Source organism: Psammomys obesus, unplaced genomic scaffold (genome assembly GCF_907164565.1).
Source record: "Psammomys obesus unplaced genomic scaffold, mPsaObe1.curated_primary_1811, whole genome shotgun sequence".
Taxonomy (NCBI): Eukaryota; Metazoa; Chordata; class Mammalia; order Rodentia; family Muridae; genus Psammomys; species Psammomys obesus.
In genome coordinates, this window is record NW_026596051.1 from 16010114 (window position 1) to 16029887 (window position 19774).

The 19774-nt window shown below is 51.2% G+C and overlaps 1 protein-coding gene across 5 annotated transcripts; it reads right to left on the minus strand.

Annotated features, from left to right (window-relative positions):
- Positions 1–766: 766 nt before the first annotated feature.
- On the minus strand, positions 767–19714 carry Patz1 (POZ/BTB and AT hook containing zinc finger 1). 5 transcript variants are annotated; one of them, XM_055624026.1, is made up of 5 exons: positions 17498–19712; positions 16076–16139; positions 10199–10370; positions 3517–3654; positions 767–2208 (listed from the first exon to the last, which is right to left on the minus strand). In XM_055624026.1, the coding sequence occupies exons 1-5, from the start codon at positions 18766–18768 to the stop codon at positions 1790–1792; spliced, it is 2064 nt and encodes a 687-aa protein (XP_055480001.1). In that variant the 5' UTR covers positions 18769–19712; the 3' UTR covers positions 767–1789. The 5 variants fall into 5 exon arrangements, with proteins under 5 accessions (XP_055480001.1, XP_055480004.1, XP_055480002.1 ...); XM_055624029.1 differs by lacking the exon at positions 3517–3654 and having other exon boundaries at positions 17498–18714; positions 19049–19070; XM_055624030.1 differs by having other exon boundaries at positions 2106–2208; positions 3517–3589.
- Between the last annotated feature and the right edge of the window lie 60 nt (positions 19715–19774).

Genomic DNA, 19774 nt, shown 5'->3' on the forward strand with positions numbered 1-19774 from the left:
AAAACAAAGAAAAAGTTGGATGGCTCCATAGACCCACACTGGAGACTGTCCTTGGGCCTCCACAGGTGCTCATCTGCACAGACATTTGCAGGCATGCACACACAGACTCACTTCTCAACTCTCTTGTCCTGTGTGCTGTTCTCCACTCCCACCTCCACACTCAGGGAAAGGGCCAGGAGGTGTCCAGGGCACAGAACTAAGAATGTCTTCAGAAGGAATGTCTTTTCTTCTTACATTCACAACTAATGAACAGCAAAACAGGCAAGGTAATGTCGGGGGCGGGTCATAATGTTCTTCTCCCGTTCCAGATCATTGCCTTGAGTCTCCTCCTGAACCCTAACTCTTGCTTCACACCTTCCTGGGCCACCCTACCTTCTCTGTTCTCCTGTTGTCATTGACCCCTAACTTTCACTGTCTTTCCTCTTATATTTCTCATTACCCATAAGCCATGTACAAATCTGCTTACCTGTTAACTGTCTCTCCCATTAAGTCCTAGGGCTACTTAATTCATTACAGAGTCTGAAACATACCTGACACACAAGCAGTGAAGATAAGGGCTGGGTGTTTGTTGAGCTAGTGAGTCCTATAAACTGAAGTCTTCTGGTGGGAACATCTACCCATCAGGCATACTAGAACTGTTGCAATGGAGAAGAAATGAGCTCTCTTGGGAACCACTCACTGCCCCTCCTGGACAGGGAACACAGACTGCTAATATCCAGGTCCCCCAAACACAGCTGAAAAACTGGACTCAGGGGGGCAGGCAGAATATCGTACTAATGTTTTTAATATAGTCTGATCAGATCAAGTCACATCACAAGGTCCACCTGGGCTTGCTCAAGTGTAACACAATCAAGGTACACAATTTCTACCTGAGGCTTTCCACCTTCCTGGCCCCCAACACCATTGAAACCTCTTCCTGATCAGACTGAAATTTTTTTTAAAATTTTTCATAAAACTATTTCTTCCATAGACTTCAAACAACTAGCCAAGTTAATTATGGTACATCTAAACAAAGTTTAATACTAACCCTAATGTGTGACTGCGGTTTACAAAGAGCTCTGTGTCACCTGGGGTAGCTTTCAGTAGCAATTCACTACAACTGGTCCTAAAAATAACAATAATAAGAATTAGAGAGTCAAAACCCAACAGCAAGTTGAATGGTTAAAATCAAGTAAGAACTGGAATTTGTGGTAGAGGTGTCCTCAGTAGATGAGCTTGTCCTGGCAGTGTCCAGTAGCTCAGGAAGACCAGGGTCAACCTCAGAGGGCTCAGAGGACACATACCCTATGGTCCAGGGGATGCTGTAGGTTTCTGGCTTCCTTAAGAATAGTTGGCCATTGAGGGTAGAGACCCTACGGTAATTTCTTTAGAGAGGACAGGAAGGGGGAATGAGGAAAGAAGTGGGAAGGGCCCAGAACTACCAAGGTCTAAGAGTGCCTTGGAGTTGAGGTTTAGGATCACCAAGATTTGAGCACCAGGAATTCTGGCTCCAGACCACTAGAGAAACCAGGACTGGTGCTACCTTAGAGGCCTATGTAGTGTTTTCTGACCTCGTCCCATACCGCGTCTTGCAGATATATCTGCAGAGAGTATCAGATTAGAGTCTATTTCTAAGACCACGGGGGAGGGGGTTGGTGATAGACAGGGAGGGAACAGAGCAGGGGCAGGGATGGGGGTTAGAAATGAATAAAAATCTCTCAGCTACAGAACCCAAAGACATCACTTCCCTGCGCATTCACAGCATTTCCCAGCAGTCCCCAACGGCTGTTCTGTGGGGACGCAGCATGTCTCACTTCCCTTCAGGCCCCATGGGTTGCTGGTCCACCTCAGGATCCACTAAAGATGACGCAAACGCTGACTGAACAATCTGAAATCCAAAGGACTCAAGGAGAGACATGTTCTGCTGGGGAGAGAAAGGTGAACCAAGGGCAGGGCCCAGGTCCCCCAAGGGACCCCCAATGGCCCGAACATGCACCTTCTGGATGTGTTTGTTCAAGTAGGACTTAGAACGGAAAAAGCTCCCACATTCCGGGCATGGGTACTTCTTCTCCCCGTCAGACTCCATTTTGTTTTTAGGGACTGCCATGTCGCAGGAGAAAGAGCCATTGGCACTCTGTTTCTCTGGTGTCTTCAGGTCACTGGCATCCGAGAGGTCACCATAGGAATCAGAGCTTTCAATCAGATCCTGATGTGAGCATTTCTGGCCTTCTATGAAAAAACAAAACAGGGAAGAGATGAGGCCAGGCACTGGGGCTGCCCCTCCTGGAGAGGGTACAAGAGGCCAGCTCACAGGCTCTGGAGGGCCAGCCTCAGCCAGTAACTAACCTGGCAGAACACATGGAGGTTTGGCTGGGCTCTCTAGGAGCCTGGAATGCCTATGGGGACAAGATGACAGTGCCCTGGGGCCACCAGCCTCCCTCACGGAAAACTCTCCATGCAGATGTGTGTGCAGAATTCACCATCATCTCGGCCTGCTTCAAGGAAGGAAGGCCAAGAGGGAATCCCTCCCATTTCTGCCCAGGACAACCCAGAGACTGCCAGTTCCTAGGTGCCTCTGGGAGTCAAACTGTTCAGATTATGCTGAGTAGGTGCAGTGACCAGTGGCTACCTTCACAAAGCAGGCAGAACTAGAACCATGCCATCCTACAGATGATGGCTCAGACAGTAACCATCCAACCCTTATACCAAGGCCTACCTTTCCACCTCTGCAAAGACCCTTCCAGGGCCACACAGCCAAAGTACACAAATGAAAAGCAGCTCGGAACAACTCCATCAGCTGGATAGCCCCATCTAGACCAAGAGATGGTTCTTACTGCCCTACCTTGCCTGGGCCCACACCGGGGTCTCTTACAAACTACCAGATTCCTGCCTGGGTCCAGAGAGCCATGCCAAGATGGGAGGTCTGTGATGGGAGCATCGAGCATGCCATCTCTACCATCTGCCATGTCCCTGGCAAAACAACATGACACACATCCCAAACAACATGAACCGACAAGATAACAGTGAGCCTGGAAACCCTTGTCAAACCAATTCCACACCAGAGGCAATAGTTTACTGCCATGCGTCTCACAAATGCAGCCAGGGGCTCTTTGGAAAGGGCTATTCACGGCAACCAACCACCAGGATCATGGAAGAAGCCAACCACTGGCTCCTACCCACCCACTGGATCAACCAAGGAGAAAGCAGTCCGCAACAGTTCCGTACCACCGCACAGGGCCACAGGCAGTGGCTAGGCCCAGAGTAACTCTTCATGCAGTGCTCCTCTTCCTGCCCTAGGGCAACCTTGTAGGGCTTTAGACAATGGGGACTAGCCAAGAGGAAGGAAGGAAGGCTGGGGAAGAGGAGGCAGGCTGGATCAGCAGTGCCCTAAAGCCTCACTCACTGTTCTGGAGTGAGATACCCATAGTAAATTTTGTCCTGGAGAGCTTGCGATTCTTGCCTCCCCACCACCCGGCCCAGCGCCCCCACAACACAGTCTGCGCAGAGAAGCAAAGTGCAGAGCAAGGGGTCGCTTGCCTTTGTTGCCATAGGTCCTGGTGCAGTGGAACGCTGCTCCCCCATTCAGGATGGGTTCCTGGTGCCTGGAGACCTGGGGAAGGGGAACACCGTGGTGGGTTTTAACATGGACCTTTAAGTAGGAGGCAGAGGAGAAACCTAAACAAGACAAAAGGAGATGAGATCCCACAGCCAGCAAGAGATATGTCTCTGCTCCCCATGCCTTTTCTTTGGCAGATCTGGCTAGCATTCCCTGGTCAGCTGCACCTGGAAGGGGATCTCTCCTTGGCTCAAAAACATCTGCAATCACATCAGGCATGAGGTCAGGATGGAGAATGCCACTGTCCATGAGTCAGCTTCTCTGTAAAGGCTACAATGAAGGGCTCAGGCCAGCCACCTGGGCTTGCTTAGTACCTTGTACCAGGTGGTTTGAGTAGATGTCCCACAGGCCATGTCAGCTGCAAAGACCATGGCTAGAAATGTGGTCAGACAAGCACATGGGCCTCCAGCCAGCAGAAGCCTGCCTTCGGGGAAACCGATGGAGGGAGACAAAGTGAAATCCCAAAGAAGCACTTCCAGGGGTTCCCTTCCTTCTACCTGTTGCTCTAGTTTAACTTCCACCTTCAGAACAATGATTTAAGAACTGATTCCACCTTTTGAAGAACAGAGACACTGTGGCATCATGGTCATCTCTTGATATCCATAGTGGTCTTCTCAGTTTGGTTTTGGATCATCCATCAAGTACACTCAGGATGATCTCCAGCTGTCTTGGAGTAGTCTTCACCTTATTCCTCGGCTGTCTTGCAGTAGTCTTCACCTTACTCCTCATGCTTTGGTCATTTTAAAACTGGAGTATCTCAGGCTGAAAGAGTAGATCTTGGGCCAATTTCCACAAATGTCCCAAGGCGCCAGGATAACAGCCACAAAAATCAGGCAGGCCAATAAAGTGACTTGTTTCGGAGGAAAGAGGTATGCCTTTGAATCCCACCATAGATAAGAATCAGAAAGGACCTTTAGCAGGAACCAAAGCCTTTTAGTGTAAGGCTCACTTGAGGTGTCAGTGCCCTAATTTTGTTCCTTTAATCTCTAGATCTGTGCACATTCCTCAGGTACTTCTGCTTCCATTTAAGCTTGTTTTATTACATTTATTTATTTACTAGGGGGATGCGGGAGGTCAGAGGACAACTTGTAGAAGTTGTTCTCCCCTCCTACCGTGTGAGTTTCTGGCATTGAACTCAGGTCTTCAGGCTTGGTGGCAAGAGTCTTCACTCGCTAGGCCATCTCACCTGCCCCTTGTTCCCTTTTAAAACTACAGGATCACAGTGAGATCACCCTGCTAAAGGCAGAAATGTACTGTGTGACTTCTGCACAAAATCTGATTTTTAAAAAGAAAGGCGGTAGCGCACGCCTTTCTTTAATCCCAGCACTCAGGAGACAGAGGCAAGCAGATCTCTCTGAGTTCTAGGCCAATCTGGTCTACAAAGCGAGTCAGGACAGCCACGGCTCCACAGAGAACCCCTGTGTCACAAAAACAAACAACAAAGTGTGAAACGAGGGGGAGGGGGCATGGGGTGCACACCTTCAGTCCCAACACCCAGGAAAAACCCAGTCTGTCTCAAAAACAAAACAGAAGTGTGAACTGCCACAGCAGTCATTCATTTGCCTGTTTTGGTTTTGTTTTTTTTTAATGGCATAGTCTATCTCGGTGACTTAGGCTTTTCTGAAACTTGTGGCATCGCCCTGCATCAGCTTCCCAAGTGCTGAGGTTTGTTTTTAAGACAGGGTTCCTGAGTACTAGAACTGAAGGTGTGTGCCACCACTGTTCAGCTCACCACTTTCCCTTTAAATGCTGATGGTGTGTCAGAACCCAACGTGTTGCATTAGGTAGTCTACAGAGTCTCCCGCTCTACCACTGTAAGTTGTTATTATACTCGTTTACCGAGGGACAAATAAAAGGCTTAGTGTGGTGAAGTAGTTTTGTCACATGTAACATGTATGGCCACCAACCAGCAGAGCGTGGACTCACTCCAACCCCAGAAGTATATGCTATCAGAACTTGGCCCTTACCCACTGGTCTCTTGACTGGATCTGTGTCTTGGCCCTAGAAATACCCTCTGGGCCAGTTGCTTACACATCTTTTCAACTAAGCCTGCCCTCTGTCTGGGTTCTCTCTCAAGAAGTGTAACTTTGTATTTTCCTTACTATTCTTTCAGAACTGACATCCATTCCTACCTTAAAAAGCACAGCCTATCTCCTCTCCTCCCTTCTCCCAGCAGCTGCTGAGATTTACAGTTTCTCTCCCTGTGTGGTAGCTGCTGTTGGTTGTCAGCTTGTCTACACCTGGAATTAACTAAAACCCAAGGGACAGGGTACACCTTTGAGGAATATTTTCCTTAATTAAATCATTTGAAGTGGGAAGTCCCACTTTTAACTGGGTCTTTTGAGGTGGGCCACACCTTCTGGTTGTCAGCTTATATAAAGGACATAGAAGAAGGAAGCTTGATCTGTGCTTGTTTGCTCTCACTCTTGCTGGCAAGTCCATTCCTTCACTGACATTAGAGTCTATTGCTTTGGGATTCCATCATTATTGAAGACTAGCTAAACATCTAGCTGAACAACTTCTTGTTCTTGGACCTTCCATTGGTAGTCACATTGTTGGACTAGCTGAGCCATAGCCTGTAAACCATCCTAATAAATCACCTTTTCATTTATATACTCCCGCCCCATCCTATCAGTTCTGTTTCTCTAGAGAACTCTGACTAATATACCCTATTTTTCTCTTGTTGTTTCAAAATAACAAAAAAGTCCTTTGGACTTTATGCAATAGTGTTTATCACCACTGTTGTAGGATAATGAATGTGTTAGAATAGGCTGCCAGGAAACAAGGCTGGCCTGTGCAAACCTTCTTTAACAGTCCTGAGGATCACAGGTGGTGGTAGTCCTGAGAGGGAAATGTGGGATCAGGGGAGTAGGGGAGTATTTCCTTAACACAGTTACTTCAAATATTGGCCTGGACCAGGAGCTAGCTTTTTAGCCTGCTGGGGGAGCTGTCCTGGGGCTGTACTTAAGTGTTTGGCTTAGGGCCAGTCACTGGAGGACAGAATTCTAACAGTCAGGAAGGGGTCGGCAAGGCTAAGGGGAGAAAAGGAGGCTCTTAGCCCTGCCCCTTCGGTTGGCACTGTGAAGCCCTTTAAACACAAGCCAGCAGGGCCCAGTGGCCTTGGAAACCAGCATAAGATACCAGAGCTTTGTGATGATAAAATGCGGCCACTTCACAAGGGAATTTTTTCTCTTGGTTTTTTTATTCCTTTGGGGTCTCTGAAGTAGTATGAAGCCCTCCTCATGACATGCCAGAGCAGGTCCACTACAATCAAAGTGAATGGGGAAAAAGTACCAGGAATTATTATATTCACTCCATGTGGGGAGAGCTAGCTACCTCCAAAATACAGCAGATACCCAATAAAAACACCCTGCATTTCCTAAAAAGCATTCTGAGGGCTATGTGGCTGGATCCTCTTGACTTTCCCCTGGCTGCACACTGTACTATCTATAGCAAACTCACTTGGCAAGTGGCAGGACCGGATCCACAGCTGCCACTTAAAGCCCAGAACTTAAACACAGCAATTCAGCAAGTCAAGTGTTAGGATGAAACAGAGGCCAAGTTTCTGAGCACAACACATTTTTGAGGCCAGATGTATTTAGTTGAAATTCTAAGCTCACCCACCTACTCACTGATTAACCAAGAACCAAAGAGGCAGCTTAATGTAGGGCCTCATGATAGCAGCTAACAGAAGCATTGCACCCCCATGTGACTGCTAACAGCAAGTCTCTCCCTCTCCAGAAATGAAGAGTTCGTTAAAAGGCAAAAAGCCACTGTTCTTCAGTTGTATTTTCTTGCCTGGCATCCCTGCAATTCACATTCAAGTCCATGTCCGTGCAGAGATTGGGGGCCCTATTTTTCTGTCCAAACCCTGGAGGGGTCGAATGCAACAGTGCATTAAGACTGTGCCAATGCAGGAGAATGGCAGCGCACTACCTCACTACCCGTGTGGTCATCTGACAGGAAGAAGTTTTCTTTGTGTGTTTTTGGTTTTTGTTGTTTTCTTTTATGATAGACGGTGCTGGCTGGTACTTGCTATTTAGGCCAGGCTAGCCTTGAATTCGTAAGAATACTACTGTCTCAGCCTTGTAAGTGCCACAGGAGTAGGCCACTAGGCCTGATCTCTTCTCCTTTGTGACAAGGCCTTACTTACTCATGTAGCCTTGGCTGGCTTGGAATTTGAGCTGTCTTCTTGCCTCTGTCTCCCAAATGCAAAGATTAGAAGCAAGAAGGCAACTTTGAGGGCAGCCTGGACTTCATGGTAAGGCTGAAAAGATGGCTTAGTGGTTAAGAGCACTCCTCTGTAAAAACACCTATTTCTGGTTCCTAGCATACACATCATGGCTCACAACCACCTATAACTCCAGTTCTAGGGGATCCACTGTCCTCTATGAGTTCCTGTTTGCACATGGTATACATACATACACTCACACATATACATAAAAATTTTAAAAAATGTAACAAAGCATTTTTGGGACTGAATGATTTCAGAAGACACCCATACATTAGCCTGATTCAGTTTTACCTGAGACTATTCTGCAGTGGCTGGGACTGAAGTCAAAGCCTTGACATGCCACTGAATCCCAACCCCAGCTCTCAGATGCCATCTTTAAGCCTGACAGCATCAGGGGCACAAGCCCCTCATCCTCTTCCAGAAAAAGAGCCTTTCTTCCAGCTTCTTGTTCTTTTGTCAGCATCTGTGTGCAGCTGTTGCTGTTTGGTCCTCTCTTATTTCTGCCGAAGAATGAGTCCAGAGACAGCATCCAGCTTTTCCTCTTCTGAGAAAGGCTACAATCCTCTCTTGTGAGTTAGACATGGAGGAGCAGGTCTTCTTGCTTCGGACTGCTCTCTAACCTGAGACCTCCACAGTCTTGGTGAGCTCTGGTTTTGCTCTTTTGAATGCCACACCCTAGTCACATGGCTTGTGGCTGTTGTTTAAGTCTTCTTTGTGGCTTTTGAAAACTGTCCTGTTAGGCTAACTCCCCTGCTGTCCTCCCCTGGGCTCCCCAGAGCCCTGAGTCTGCCGTCCCCTTCTTGCCTTATCCCCTCATCTAGGCTGGACTTCCGGCTTTATCATTAACATCCTTTACCATTTTTACCAGTTCTCAGCTCTGCCCACTGGGCCACTTCCAGGACTGGTAACTTACGGGAAACTTGACAAAGTCCTGCTGATTGATGGTGCATTGTGGCAAGTTTAGAGCTAGTTGGGAGTACTCTTTGGAAGCCAGGTTAGGATGAAGCAAGCAAGAAACCAGCTTTCTAGGACTGCAGCATCCCCAGTCAAGACTATCCCACTAACACTCCTGGCCCTCACCATCACTGTTTTCTCCTAGAGGGAAACAAGAAGAAACAGCTGAAGCAGCTAGTGGCTCTGTGTTTGCATTCACAGCAGGTTTCCTAGTGGAACAAGTATCGATACTCAGGACCAGCAAAGCAAATCTGAGGTGGGTGCATGTAATCTCTAGACAGCACCTGGTTCCAACACTCCAAGAAAACCACCTACCCGGCAGAGTGCCTCCATCAAGAACTCTGGGACCTATGGAGACAGCACCTTGCAGAGGTCTTGTGCCTCATCCAAACCAGACTATCAGCAAGCAGCACCAAACCATTTTATCATTTTACAGCATAAGGAGCGGCATCCCAAAGGTGCAACTCTTTGTGGATCCAGAGAACGCTCAACTACCTCCTTTTGGGGTTCTCAGAGCGACCCCATGAGACGGAAAGGGGGAGAGTCTTAGTCACTTTTAAGAAGAAGAAGCAAGACAAGGAGAGCCCAAAGCTATATAGCGAGGGGCTGGAACCCTATGTCTCCTGATTCCTGGTTCGATGCTCAAGCTATTAGGTCATATACTAGACTTACAAAAACAATGACACAAGAGTGCCCCAGGAAACAACAAGCAACATGCCCAACTAGCCAAAACAAGCATAGGAGGAGGCCAAAGAAGCAACCATGAAGAAGCTCACGCAATAGCCACCCTGACCCCCCAACCCCCTCAGCACAGACACTGTGCTTGTAAACAAACTTCCAGCACTTGCAAGCAGCCAACTCAACCCAGCAGCCTGAGGGAGGTGCCGGAGTGCACCCGACACAACCCCACTGCCCCAGCTACACACCACCTAGGCCAGCCAGCCTCAAGCACACGGCCCTGCTTAGAGCACCTTCCGCTTCTGTCAAGGCCACAATCTGTTTGGAATCTCTTTTAAACACCTATGCTAGGAAGTTTTCTCTCGTTCATCTCCTCGTTCCCTGGCTGTTGAATCTCACATACCAGTGAGTGAGCAGCACGACCCTTTTATAGCCCATACAGGCTAATGACTCCCAGTCAACCTCCGTTGAATGTATTTGTGAATTCATCCATCCTGCCACTTGAGCAGGTGTATTTGACCCCAAGCTGGGAATTACCTCTTTCCTTCTATTCCCATTATTAAGTCTCTTGGGACCTTTTAAGCACCCAAGCCTCTTAGAAAGGAAAGAGATTTCAAACAACTAGCTGAGTAATGTGCTCACAACCTGGGTGAGGGCATTTCTCACTCAGTAGGGAGGGTGGGCTCCCCACAAGATCAGGCCCATCCTCTGCAGTGAGGCAAGAGTGGGGAAATTACCTCGGTTACAGATACTGCAGAAGTTGCTGGGCCCCTCGCTGTGCTTCTTCAGGTGGTCCGCCATGTATGCTGCCCTCAAGTACTTTCCACACACCTGGCAGGGCACCTTGTCTTCATGACAGGCCAGGTGGGAGCGCAGGCGGTCTCGAGTGGCAAAAGAGGCATTGCAGGTCTGAGTGCAGAAAGGAAAACAGAATGAGAAACAACAGACATCTCATACTTGAGTGAGTACTCCAGGAAGCAAAACCCTGCTCTGGTCAGCTTGCGAAAGCAGTCCTTTTAGAAAGCTGGATGGTTCAGCTAATGCTCTACTCACAATGCCAACTAGCTAGCTGCCCTTCCTCCCCACAGTGCCTTCTCCTGGATACAGGAGTTGGAATTATTGGCCCTTTACCTCAGATAAGGTCAAAATATGGCCAGCTATGTCCTATGCTCCTCATATGAGAGAAGAGTTAAGTATTGTTCACACACACCCCACTCTGGTTTTTGGGACAGGATCTCACGCAATCTCGGACTCTATGTAGATGACTGCAGATCCTTCTGCAGAGTGCTGGGACCCAGGTGTGCACCTCCACATCTACTCACTGTTAACCCCAAAGCACTGACTCAGGAGCTCTGAGTCAGTATGAGTGAGGTACAGCACATAAACCAGTCTTCCTGTTCTCCAGCTCTGGGTTTCCCCTTACCACTTTATACAAAAAATCCAATGTACCCACTTCATTCAAATATGACATTCGTCTTGGCCACAGGAAAATGGAAACGACAAGACAAAGTACAAAGATAACACTTTGTAATATTCTTGTAACGTGAATAAAAAAAGCAGCTCATAAAATAAATGACAGTATCAGTTCTGCTAATGTGAGACTGGAGAAAGCAGACTGCAGGCATTCAGAGCATTTGTGCAGTGCTATGGTGGGGAAGCGATGCTAAGAATAAGGACAATGAGGCCAGCCTGCAGCACTGAGCACACTCTAAGCTCAGACTGATAGAGACACTGGTTTTATGTAGTTCGTCTATAAAGCAGCCTTCCAAGGTGGGCCGTTGACCCTCACACACTAGGAATGTGTAGCCATGGGAAGGTACAACCCAGGACAGCTCCCAGCTGGGCAGTCCAGCTATGACCTGTCAGGATCTGTACTCTAAGAATGAGCATCTAGCTCTCTAGCTGTTATCTCTCCCCAACATCCCTTCCTCTGTTGGGGCATGCAAAGGCTGGGGTGCCTTGGGGAGCACAGAATGTCACAAAGCCATGAAAAGAGGTAGACCCCAGTAGCTTTCAAGCTATTTTGGTTCCATGGAGATGCCTCAGGGGCTAAAGTCAAACCAGACTCATTTCTCTTCTGTGTGTGTGCTCTCGGCTTTTAGGACTGTAAGAGAAAGCAGCTCTCACATTTGAGGGTGTTGCTTGTAATCCACTGAAGAGGTACCACCCCATAACTTGCTAGAACTGGAGCTGCCTCTATTTCCTGTTTAGAAGTGGATCTTAATAACCTGAAATCTCAAGGTGAGTGTCTGAACACTGTTACCACACACACACACACCGTACAGTACAGTCAAAACACAAAGCCGATAGCAGTGCTGTGAAGGTAGAAAGAAGACGCCCCCACCATTTGCCTCCTCAATCCAAGATAAATGTGCACCAGCACTAGCCTCCCTGTTCCTGTAGTCACAGGTAAGTGGCACTCACAACCCATCCCAGTGACTCTTCTCTTCTGTTTTGTTTAATCCAGTGACAAACAAGGACGTTAAACAAACAAGGACGTTAACTTTAGAAAATGAACTTGCCCAAAGCACAAGACTCGGGTGCTAGAGAAAGCAGCGATCTAAACACCTGGCCAGACCAGTCTTCAGGCAACCCTCCAAATACACAGGGGTCTTTTCATCCTGAGCAGTTTATAGCTGGGCAGACATACATCCTACGAGGAACCCTCAGAGGATAAGGATGGCTGAGGAGCAGCCTCAGGTCTAAGCCTTAGCGTTCTAAAGTCAGCACAGGTACATCCCATGAAAGAAAGTGTCAACAATGACCCTACATACTTGGTGTCCAGTTCTGTCCTGGGGTAAGATAGTGCAAGCAAACTCCAGCACCATGGCAACCCAGAAAGCATCTTGGGTATTTGTTCTCACAGTCACAGGAGGACCCACAGGGACAGCATTATGACACTGTGACATGCCACAGAGAAGGGGGAATTCACAGACTCTTCCACCCAGCCTAGCAACCTGTAAACCACAGCAAGGGCTCTCATAAACACCCTGGCAGAGACTGTACATGCGTTCATTTATCTAGGGACAAGAGCTGGCTCTGCCAAATACCCAAGAGTGACCCAACTTCTGCAGCCTGGGGGTGGGATGGGGGTGGGAGCTTTGCTTTCTGAGACAAGGTCTCACCATGTAGCCCTAACCTGTCCTCCAACTCACTCTGTGGAGGCTGGCCTTGAACTCAGAGATCCACATGCCTCTGCCTCCTGAGTGCTAGGATTAATAGCTTGCACCATCTCAACCACCAAGAAAATTTTAAGCCTCAGAACTCAAAAGACCTACTATGAGCCAGGTGAGAGTATTTAGTATTGTCTTCTCTTTTCCAGGGAGGAAGCCTGAGGATGAAAGATACCGTGTTCTTCTTGCCAACCATTAGGATTTTTCCTTTAAAGGCTTTGCCCTGTCATACTTTGGTACCCAAGATAATGGACAGCCAATCCTCAATTATCCCCAAGTGGATTAAATATCTGGGGATTAACTAAGCAAAATTAAAATTGCAGATGCAGCTGGCTTCCCTTGCCCTGTCCTCCACTGATAATCTCTCAAGAAACAGGGCTAATTTGACCCGGAGCAAACATAATTAGCCACCACAGAAACTACTACCTTGTTACAAAGCCAAACTAAGGCAGTTTTTGGTGTCCCTGTGTGACTGACCCCATGGAGTTCCCTGGCTTTTCTGTGTGTAAGTCCAAGTCTGAGACAACCAGAACTTCAGACAACATGGAACACAAAAGAGGCTGGTCACATGACTCAGAAGAAAAGGGGCTGAGAACAGGACACCCAGAACCTGAGACTCAGAAGAAAGAACTCCCCACCCTGCAGACATGGAGTAAACAGAGGTGCCCTAAAAGGAACCACCAGCAGTGTGGCTTCCTCCTGGCTTGAAGTGCCTACTGTGCCCACAGCCAGGCTCACAGTCTGCTACTGTCAGGAGACATCACTCACCACTGCCCACCTCACATTTCCTCAAGCTTTCAGTCTGAGCAGAACCCCAAGAACACTAGTTCACACCCCAACCCCAGAAGCCTCAGCAGTCAGCAGTCTGGAAGCCATGAGGTGCATCTTTCAAAGCCTCCTACACCCAGGAAAGAAAAATCTAAGGGCAACACATGGAAGTCCAGCTCCACTGGGCTTAGCCCTTTTGTCTTGAGTGTAGCCCCAACTCATCCTTGTCTAACCAACCTCAGATGTGGGGCCACCAGAAGCAATGGGAGAGAGCTAAGACACTCCAGCCTCTTGGCTCTGGCTGAATTTCAGGCCAGGACAATGGCTGGAGCATGTAGACCAATAAGGAGACTCAAGCCTTTACCTCCAAAAGGCCTTTCTATCAATCTGAGTAGCCAGTCCCCTTCATCCTTGGTGGCTGAGGAGGTGCCTGCACTTTAACCAAACCTATACTGTGACAGCCAGCACATTCCTTGCTGGGTCCTCTTTAAAGGTTCTGGCTACAGGATCAGGTCTGTGAGAGTGTGTGCTGAATGGCAGAGGCAGGCAGGAGCTGGCTCATACACCAAGGGACAATGATGCCAGTTGTTATGACAGACCAAGGACAAAACACACAAAGCCTCAAATGTTAGAATGAAATCTTTTATCATCACTCCTGATCTCCCAGCAGAGTCTGCAGGGACTAAGGGACACACTAAGGGGACCAGGGGGAGGGGGTGTCTATCTGCTTTGTCAGCTCCTAAAGTCATGAACACAATACAAAGCTACTGGTTAGTTTAGTTCTGAGCAGACCAGCTATTTAAAAAAAAAAAAAAAAAACCTCAGACATAAGAATCTAACTCACTAGCCAGAAATGTAAGCAGGACCTTTGTGAGAAAGAAGAGTGCAGCAGCACGGCCGACCCTAGTTGAAGCTGTGTAGGAGGCTTCTCTGGAGGTGGAGTGACTCCCAAGTGGGAGAAGGGTGGCCAGAAACCCCAGTCAGGGTGAAAGTGAGGCCAGGGGAAGGAAAGCTGGGGCTTAATGCCGACAACTTGTCAACTTTCAGGTTCCCCAGACAAGATTGGCTACCCAGGTTATCACCTGTTGAGGTCGGGGAAGGGAAGACAAATACTGAGGAAGAAATATGGAGGCTATGGGGGCATTCAGATAGGTGCTCCTAGCTATCACTATTTGAGAGCTTCAAGCTGGGAAAAACTTTAGGACATCTTGGGAGAATCTGGGACTGGTGGGCAGGAACCATCTTGCTGGCCCCTCCCAAAAGGAGGGGTCTCCGGCCAGCCACCACTGCCCTGCACCTTTCCAAGAGGACTCAGGCTAGCCTACAGGCCACTGAGTAAAGGCCCGGCTGCCCTCTGGGGTTGTCCAACCCTGTCTCAGGTATCCCGGTGGGGCTGGGCAGAAGAGAGCATTGCTGGAGTGTGCTGGGCTCAGGTTTTCAATGGCTGGGAAGGACTTTTTTAGAGAGAGGGAAAAGGCGGTATCAGGAACTGAATGGGACGACCTCCACAAAGCAGGCTGGGCAAAGTCCCATGATGGCAGGTCGCTAGGAAGAGGTTCCAGGGGCGGCAGGCCGCTGCTGCTCCCAACCCACACCTGGAAAAAGGGCAGAGAGTGCAGGTTACCCCCCCAGGCCACTGGGCACACTCCCACTGCCCTCTGGGCTCCTCCTATCCTGCCTGGGGCTGCTCAGCACACTACCTGGGAGTCAGAATGTGCTCCTCGACAAGAGAATTCAGAGAAGGGAGAGGCAGAAAGCAGCAAGGCAAAGACAAATCCCTGAAGGCCTATCGAGGCAGCATCCTTGGGATAGGCTGCCTAGCCATGCATCTGTGAACAGTGTTGGCCCCTTAGTCCTCAGAGCTCTGTTCATTCCAATAATTGCCTGAACCTGCCCTTGCCAACAAATTGGGGGAAGCAACTGTCCCTGTCAGAGGCTGCAGGAGTATCTCATGACACTGTCTTGAAGTCTGTTGAAGGCACTTGCTGTAGCAGAGGGGAAACAACCAAGAAACATGGTGTATTTTTCATCACACTGAAATGCTCAGAGGCCAAGAAAGAAAACTCATTTTCTAGGTGCCAGCAGAGCTGGCGGGAGAAAATCCAGTCCAGCCTTCCTTACACAATTCCACACTGGAAGAGAATGCCTTGCCCTGCTCTTGCAGTTTGTGTTAGAGATGGGACCACCCTCTCCCTACCTCCAGCCTCTCCTACTGCCATGCTTTCTCCACTGAAGGAACCCAGCAGTTCCCACTCAGCTCAAACCAGGGGAAGAGTTGTTGAGTGGGCCACCAGAAGCCCTGGTGAAACCCCTACAGTTCACACAGACTACTGGGAACCAGCAGCCAGGCCCAGCAAGGTGTCAGATCCACCAGGACAGCACCTGTGCAGAGTAGCCCACCAGCCACCGAACCCCAAAAAACACCAGGACAGGAAAGCAAAGCAACAGAATGGAGGCAAAGACTGCGGAAACCAGAACCAAGTGACCAAGAAAGAGGATCTTAGCCCTGGGTGAAGCACAGGGGGCCGGGTATAGAACAAAGGACAGAGGAGAGACGGTGGGAGGTGTGTGCAAAGCAGTGGTCTCAGCTGGCTCAGTGCAGCAGCTGCTCATGGCCAAGGCAGGGAGAACAGCAACATTCTTCCACCCAACTACTCCCTGGAAGGTCCCTACCTGACACTTGTGAGGTCGCTCAGAAGTGTGCACCTGCTTGATATGTCCGTTCAAGTGATCCGGCCTGGAAGAGATACCAACATACTTTAAAAAACAAGACAACAAAAAACATGGGCCAAACTTTGGCCAGTCTGTCTCCACCCCCCTTCTGGGGAGGACTCCACCCCAGCAAGACAAAGACAAAATCACCACCCAGCTCTGGTTCCAAGGGCCCAAGCATCTCAGCCATTTCCCCCCTGGGGGGAGGGGAAGCAAATGTTTCACTCCACCCACCCCACCCCCAGCAGAAATTCAATGATTCCTAGGACCTGAGGCAGCAGCTTTAGAAAGACGCTGGGATGCCTAGCCCGGCCTTTCTGGGAGGGGGGGGTGTGGGACTCATTGTCCAGACTAAAGCCCCTTAGAAGCTCTGCGTTCCCCTCCCCCCAGCCTCTCCTGCCACAGCAGCCAATGAATGCCACCCGGGTGGAATCCAGTCCCCAGAGGCCAGGGATGGAGCCCTAAGTCCCCAGCTGGGCTGGCAAGCCAGATGCCCGCCAGAGCAGGTGGGCAGGGGCTGTCTGACCGGTAAGACTGGTTATCGTAGTTGGGGCCCCTAGGAGGGAATTCTGTAAGCTCACAAGGTTCTCAGGATTTCAGTTAAAACCAGCCTTTTATTCAATATTCTCAAACTGAGGGGGGAAGGAAAAAAAAAAAAAAAAAAAAACAACCCTCTGCTCCCAGGCAAGTCCTCAGTTCCCAAGAAGGCTCGCTAAAAGTTGAGAAGAGGGCCTGCCTTCTGTTCTGTCTTGAGAACAGACGGAGGACCTGTGGGTTCACTGGATTCTAGAGCCACCAGGTCAGAGCGCATCAGATTCCAGTATTACTATTGCAAAACAGCCCTGGGTAGCCAGCTTTATGCCTCTCAATCCTAGGTCACGTGAGGGGCAAGGCTGGAGCCTACCGCGGCAGGCCGGCCTGCTCAAACTGGTGGAGGACCTGGGCCTCTGGAGTGTGAGGAGTCCCAGAAGCACTTGTTCAGTCCCTCCCTCCGCAGCCATTCAGGCGGGGAAAGTCGAGGGAGGAGCCCAGCCTCCCGCCCCCAGAGGGGGCCCCACGCCTGGTGCCGGAAACACAAAGGGAACCCGGGAGAATGGGGAGGCCCGATGGCTCTGGCCTGAGGAATCTGGCCCCTTCCCACAGGCCCCCGGTGGGTGAGGCTAGTAGGGCACCCTGGGGCCCGAGAACTTGCCCAAAGGGACAGATGCAGCTCTTGGCCACACCATCCCAAGAAGGGGATCTTAAAATATTTTAACATGGTACGCTCTGTTAAGGTCCAGTGACCTCCACCCCCACAAGATCCACATCCCCAGATCCTAACGAACTGTCTCAGGAGACAGAACTAAGTACACGGCAGGGAGCAGGGGAGGGTAACATTCTCACCTGGAGAAACCTTTCCCACAGCTCTGGCAGATGTACGGCTTGCCCACTGACCCATCATGGGACCTCACATGGTAGGACATGCGGTCTTTTCTCTTGAACCGCAGACCACACACCGGGCAGGAGTATGGCTTCTCCCCTGAGTGGGACAACTTATGCCGGTTGAGATGGTACACGTCACGGAAGATCTTTCCACAGATCTCACAAGCCACCTGCTTCCTGGTCCGGCTCCTCTTTCTGGGGCCATCAGGGTCCTCGGAGATGGGCAGCCCATTCTCACCCAGCCTTGGAGGAGGAAGATCTATATAGCCCAACTGGAGGCTAGTGACGCCGTGCTGGGCCTCATGTTGCCGGAGCCGGTTGGCATCAGTGAACACCTTTCCACACAGGCCACAAGGAAGGATGCCTGCTTCCCTCAAGCCCCCTGGAGACCCAAACATGGAGTCCAGCAGGTTAGCCTTCCTGGGGCGTCCCCGGCCTCGCTTGCCAGTCAGTGGAGGGGCACTGGATGCCACATTGGGGAATGGAGAAGTCAGCAGTTGGGGCGACAGGGGTCCAGCCACCATGGGCAAGCGGTCCACCCCAGGTAACACAGGCAGGGAAGCTTGGCCTGCAATAGCTGCACCTGTGGCCCTGGCAGCTTCCTCCTCGGGCTGCATGCTGCCAGCAATGCCATTACTGTTTGCTGCCAAGGCTGCCCCGTTGGTCATGTCCAAAGGGAAGCCCAACTCGGAGGTCCCAGGAGGGCGGAAGAGCATGATATCAGCCCGGGCAGGGGGCACCAGGATTTGCACGTTGGACTGTTTGATGACTTCCTGGCAGATCTCGATGACCGACCTCATCAGCAGGAACTTGGCGGCCGTCATGAGCTCGGGGAAGCTCTCTAGGCGCACAACGATACGGGACGTGTAAGCGAAGTCCAGGATGTCTCCGAACACTTTGGAACTGATGGTGTGCATCTCCAGCTCTCGGCTGCCTCCAGCCCCGCCGCCCGGAGCCGCCGCCGCGCCTCCTACATCAGCAGGACCACCGTCTGCAGCTCCGCCGTCGCCCAACTGGGCGCTGAACACAGACTCAAAGTACTCGCTGCAGGCAGCCAGTACTGCGCGGTGCGCCGGGAAGCTCTCGTCGCCTACCCGTAGGAGCACGTCGCAAAAGCGCCCGCCGTTTTTGCGTTGCTGGTTCAGGTTGTGCAGCATCTCCGTACTGTGTCTGCTCACCTGGTAGGTGTAGCAGCCCGACGGGCCGCAGGAAGGGTCGTTGACCCGCTCCATGGCCGCTGCCCCCTCCCCACTAGCCGGGCCGGGCACTCCCCAGTCCCTAGTCCCTTCCCTAAGGCAGCAAAAAGCACTGCGCCGCGGACGAGTCACACTCCCGGCACGTGCGGCCCAGAGCTCGGTAGTCCTCGCAGGTGCGCCGAGCGCACACGCCCCCTGCCCTAATCAAAAGGTCTAGACCCAGCGGTGCACTGTCCCCCACATAGCCACCCCGCCCCCCCTCCGGGCCCAGCGCTAAACTCGCTCTCCGCCTGCCCGCCTCCCTTTCTCGGTCTACCTTCCAAGGGGTAAACGAGCGAAGAGGTGCGCCCCTCCTGTAAACGCGGCTGCCACCTCCCCTCCCGCCCGCCAGGCGGCGCCGGCGCGCAGCCAAAAGGCGCGAGCGCGCGGGGAGGAGGAGGGGTCCGCCGCGCAAGCGCAAGCGCGCGCTCCGAGGCTTTTCCCGGGCCCGTTGGGGGCGCGCGCTGCGTCCCCTGCAAAGCGCGAGCCGGGGCGGGGGCGCCGGAGCAAAGGAAACAAAAGGCGAAGGCGGCGGCGGCAGTCGGCGCACACGGGGGCGGTGGCGTAGGCCGGGTCTTGGAGCCCGGCGAAGGCGGCGGCCGAAACGAGCTGGTGGCGGCAGCAGGGTGGGCCCTTCCCCAGGCCAGGCGCGGGTGGCGACGGAGCGGCGGTGCTGCGGCCCCAGGCTCCGTGCGTTCGGAACGGAGGAAAGATGGCAGCGGCTGCACTTCCTCTTGCACTTTCACCCCTGGGGGGGGAGGAGAAGGAGGGGGCGATACCAACAACACCCCCCCCAGCTTGCAGAAAGAAAAAATGCGAGCTCGGCGTGGGGGGTCTCGGTGGCCCCGGCCCAGCACGTGCGCACCGGGCTCCCTAGCCTAGGCCGCCTAGCGCTGCAAACTTTCCACTTTCTTTGTGCCGAGCGCCCCCCCCTCACCCAGCGGAGGATGCACGTCCCCCATTCCCTATTTATACACCCCCCCCTGCAGCTCCGCTCCCCCCC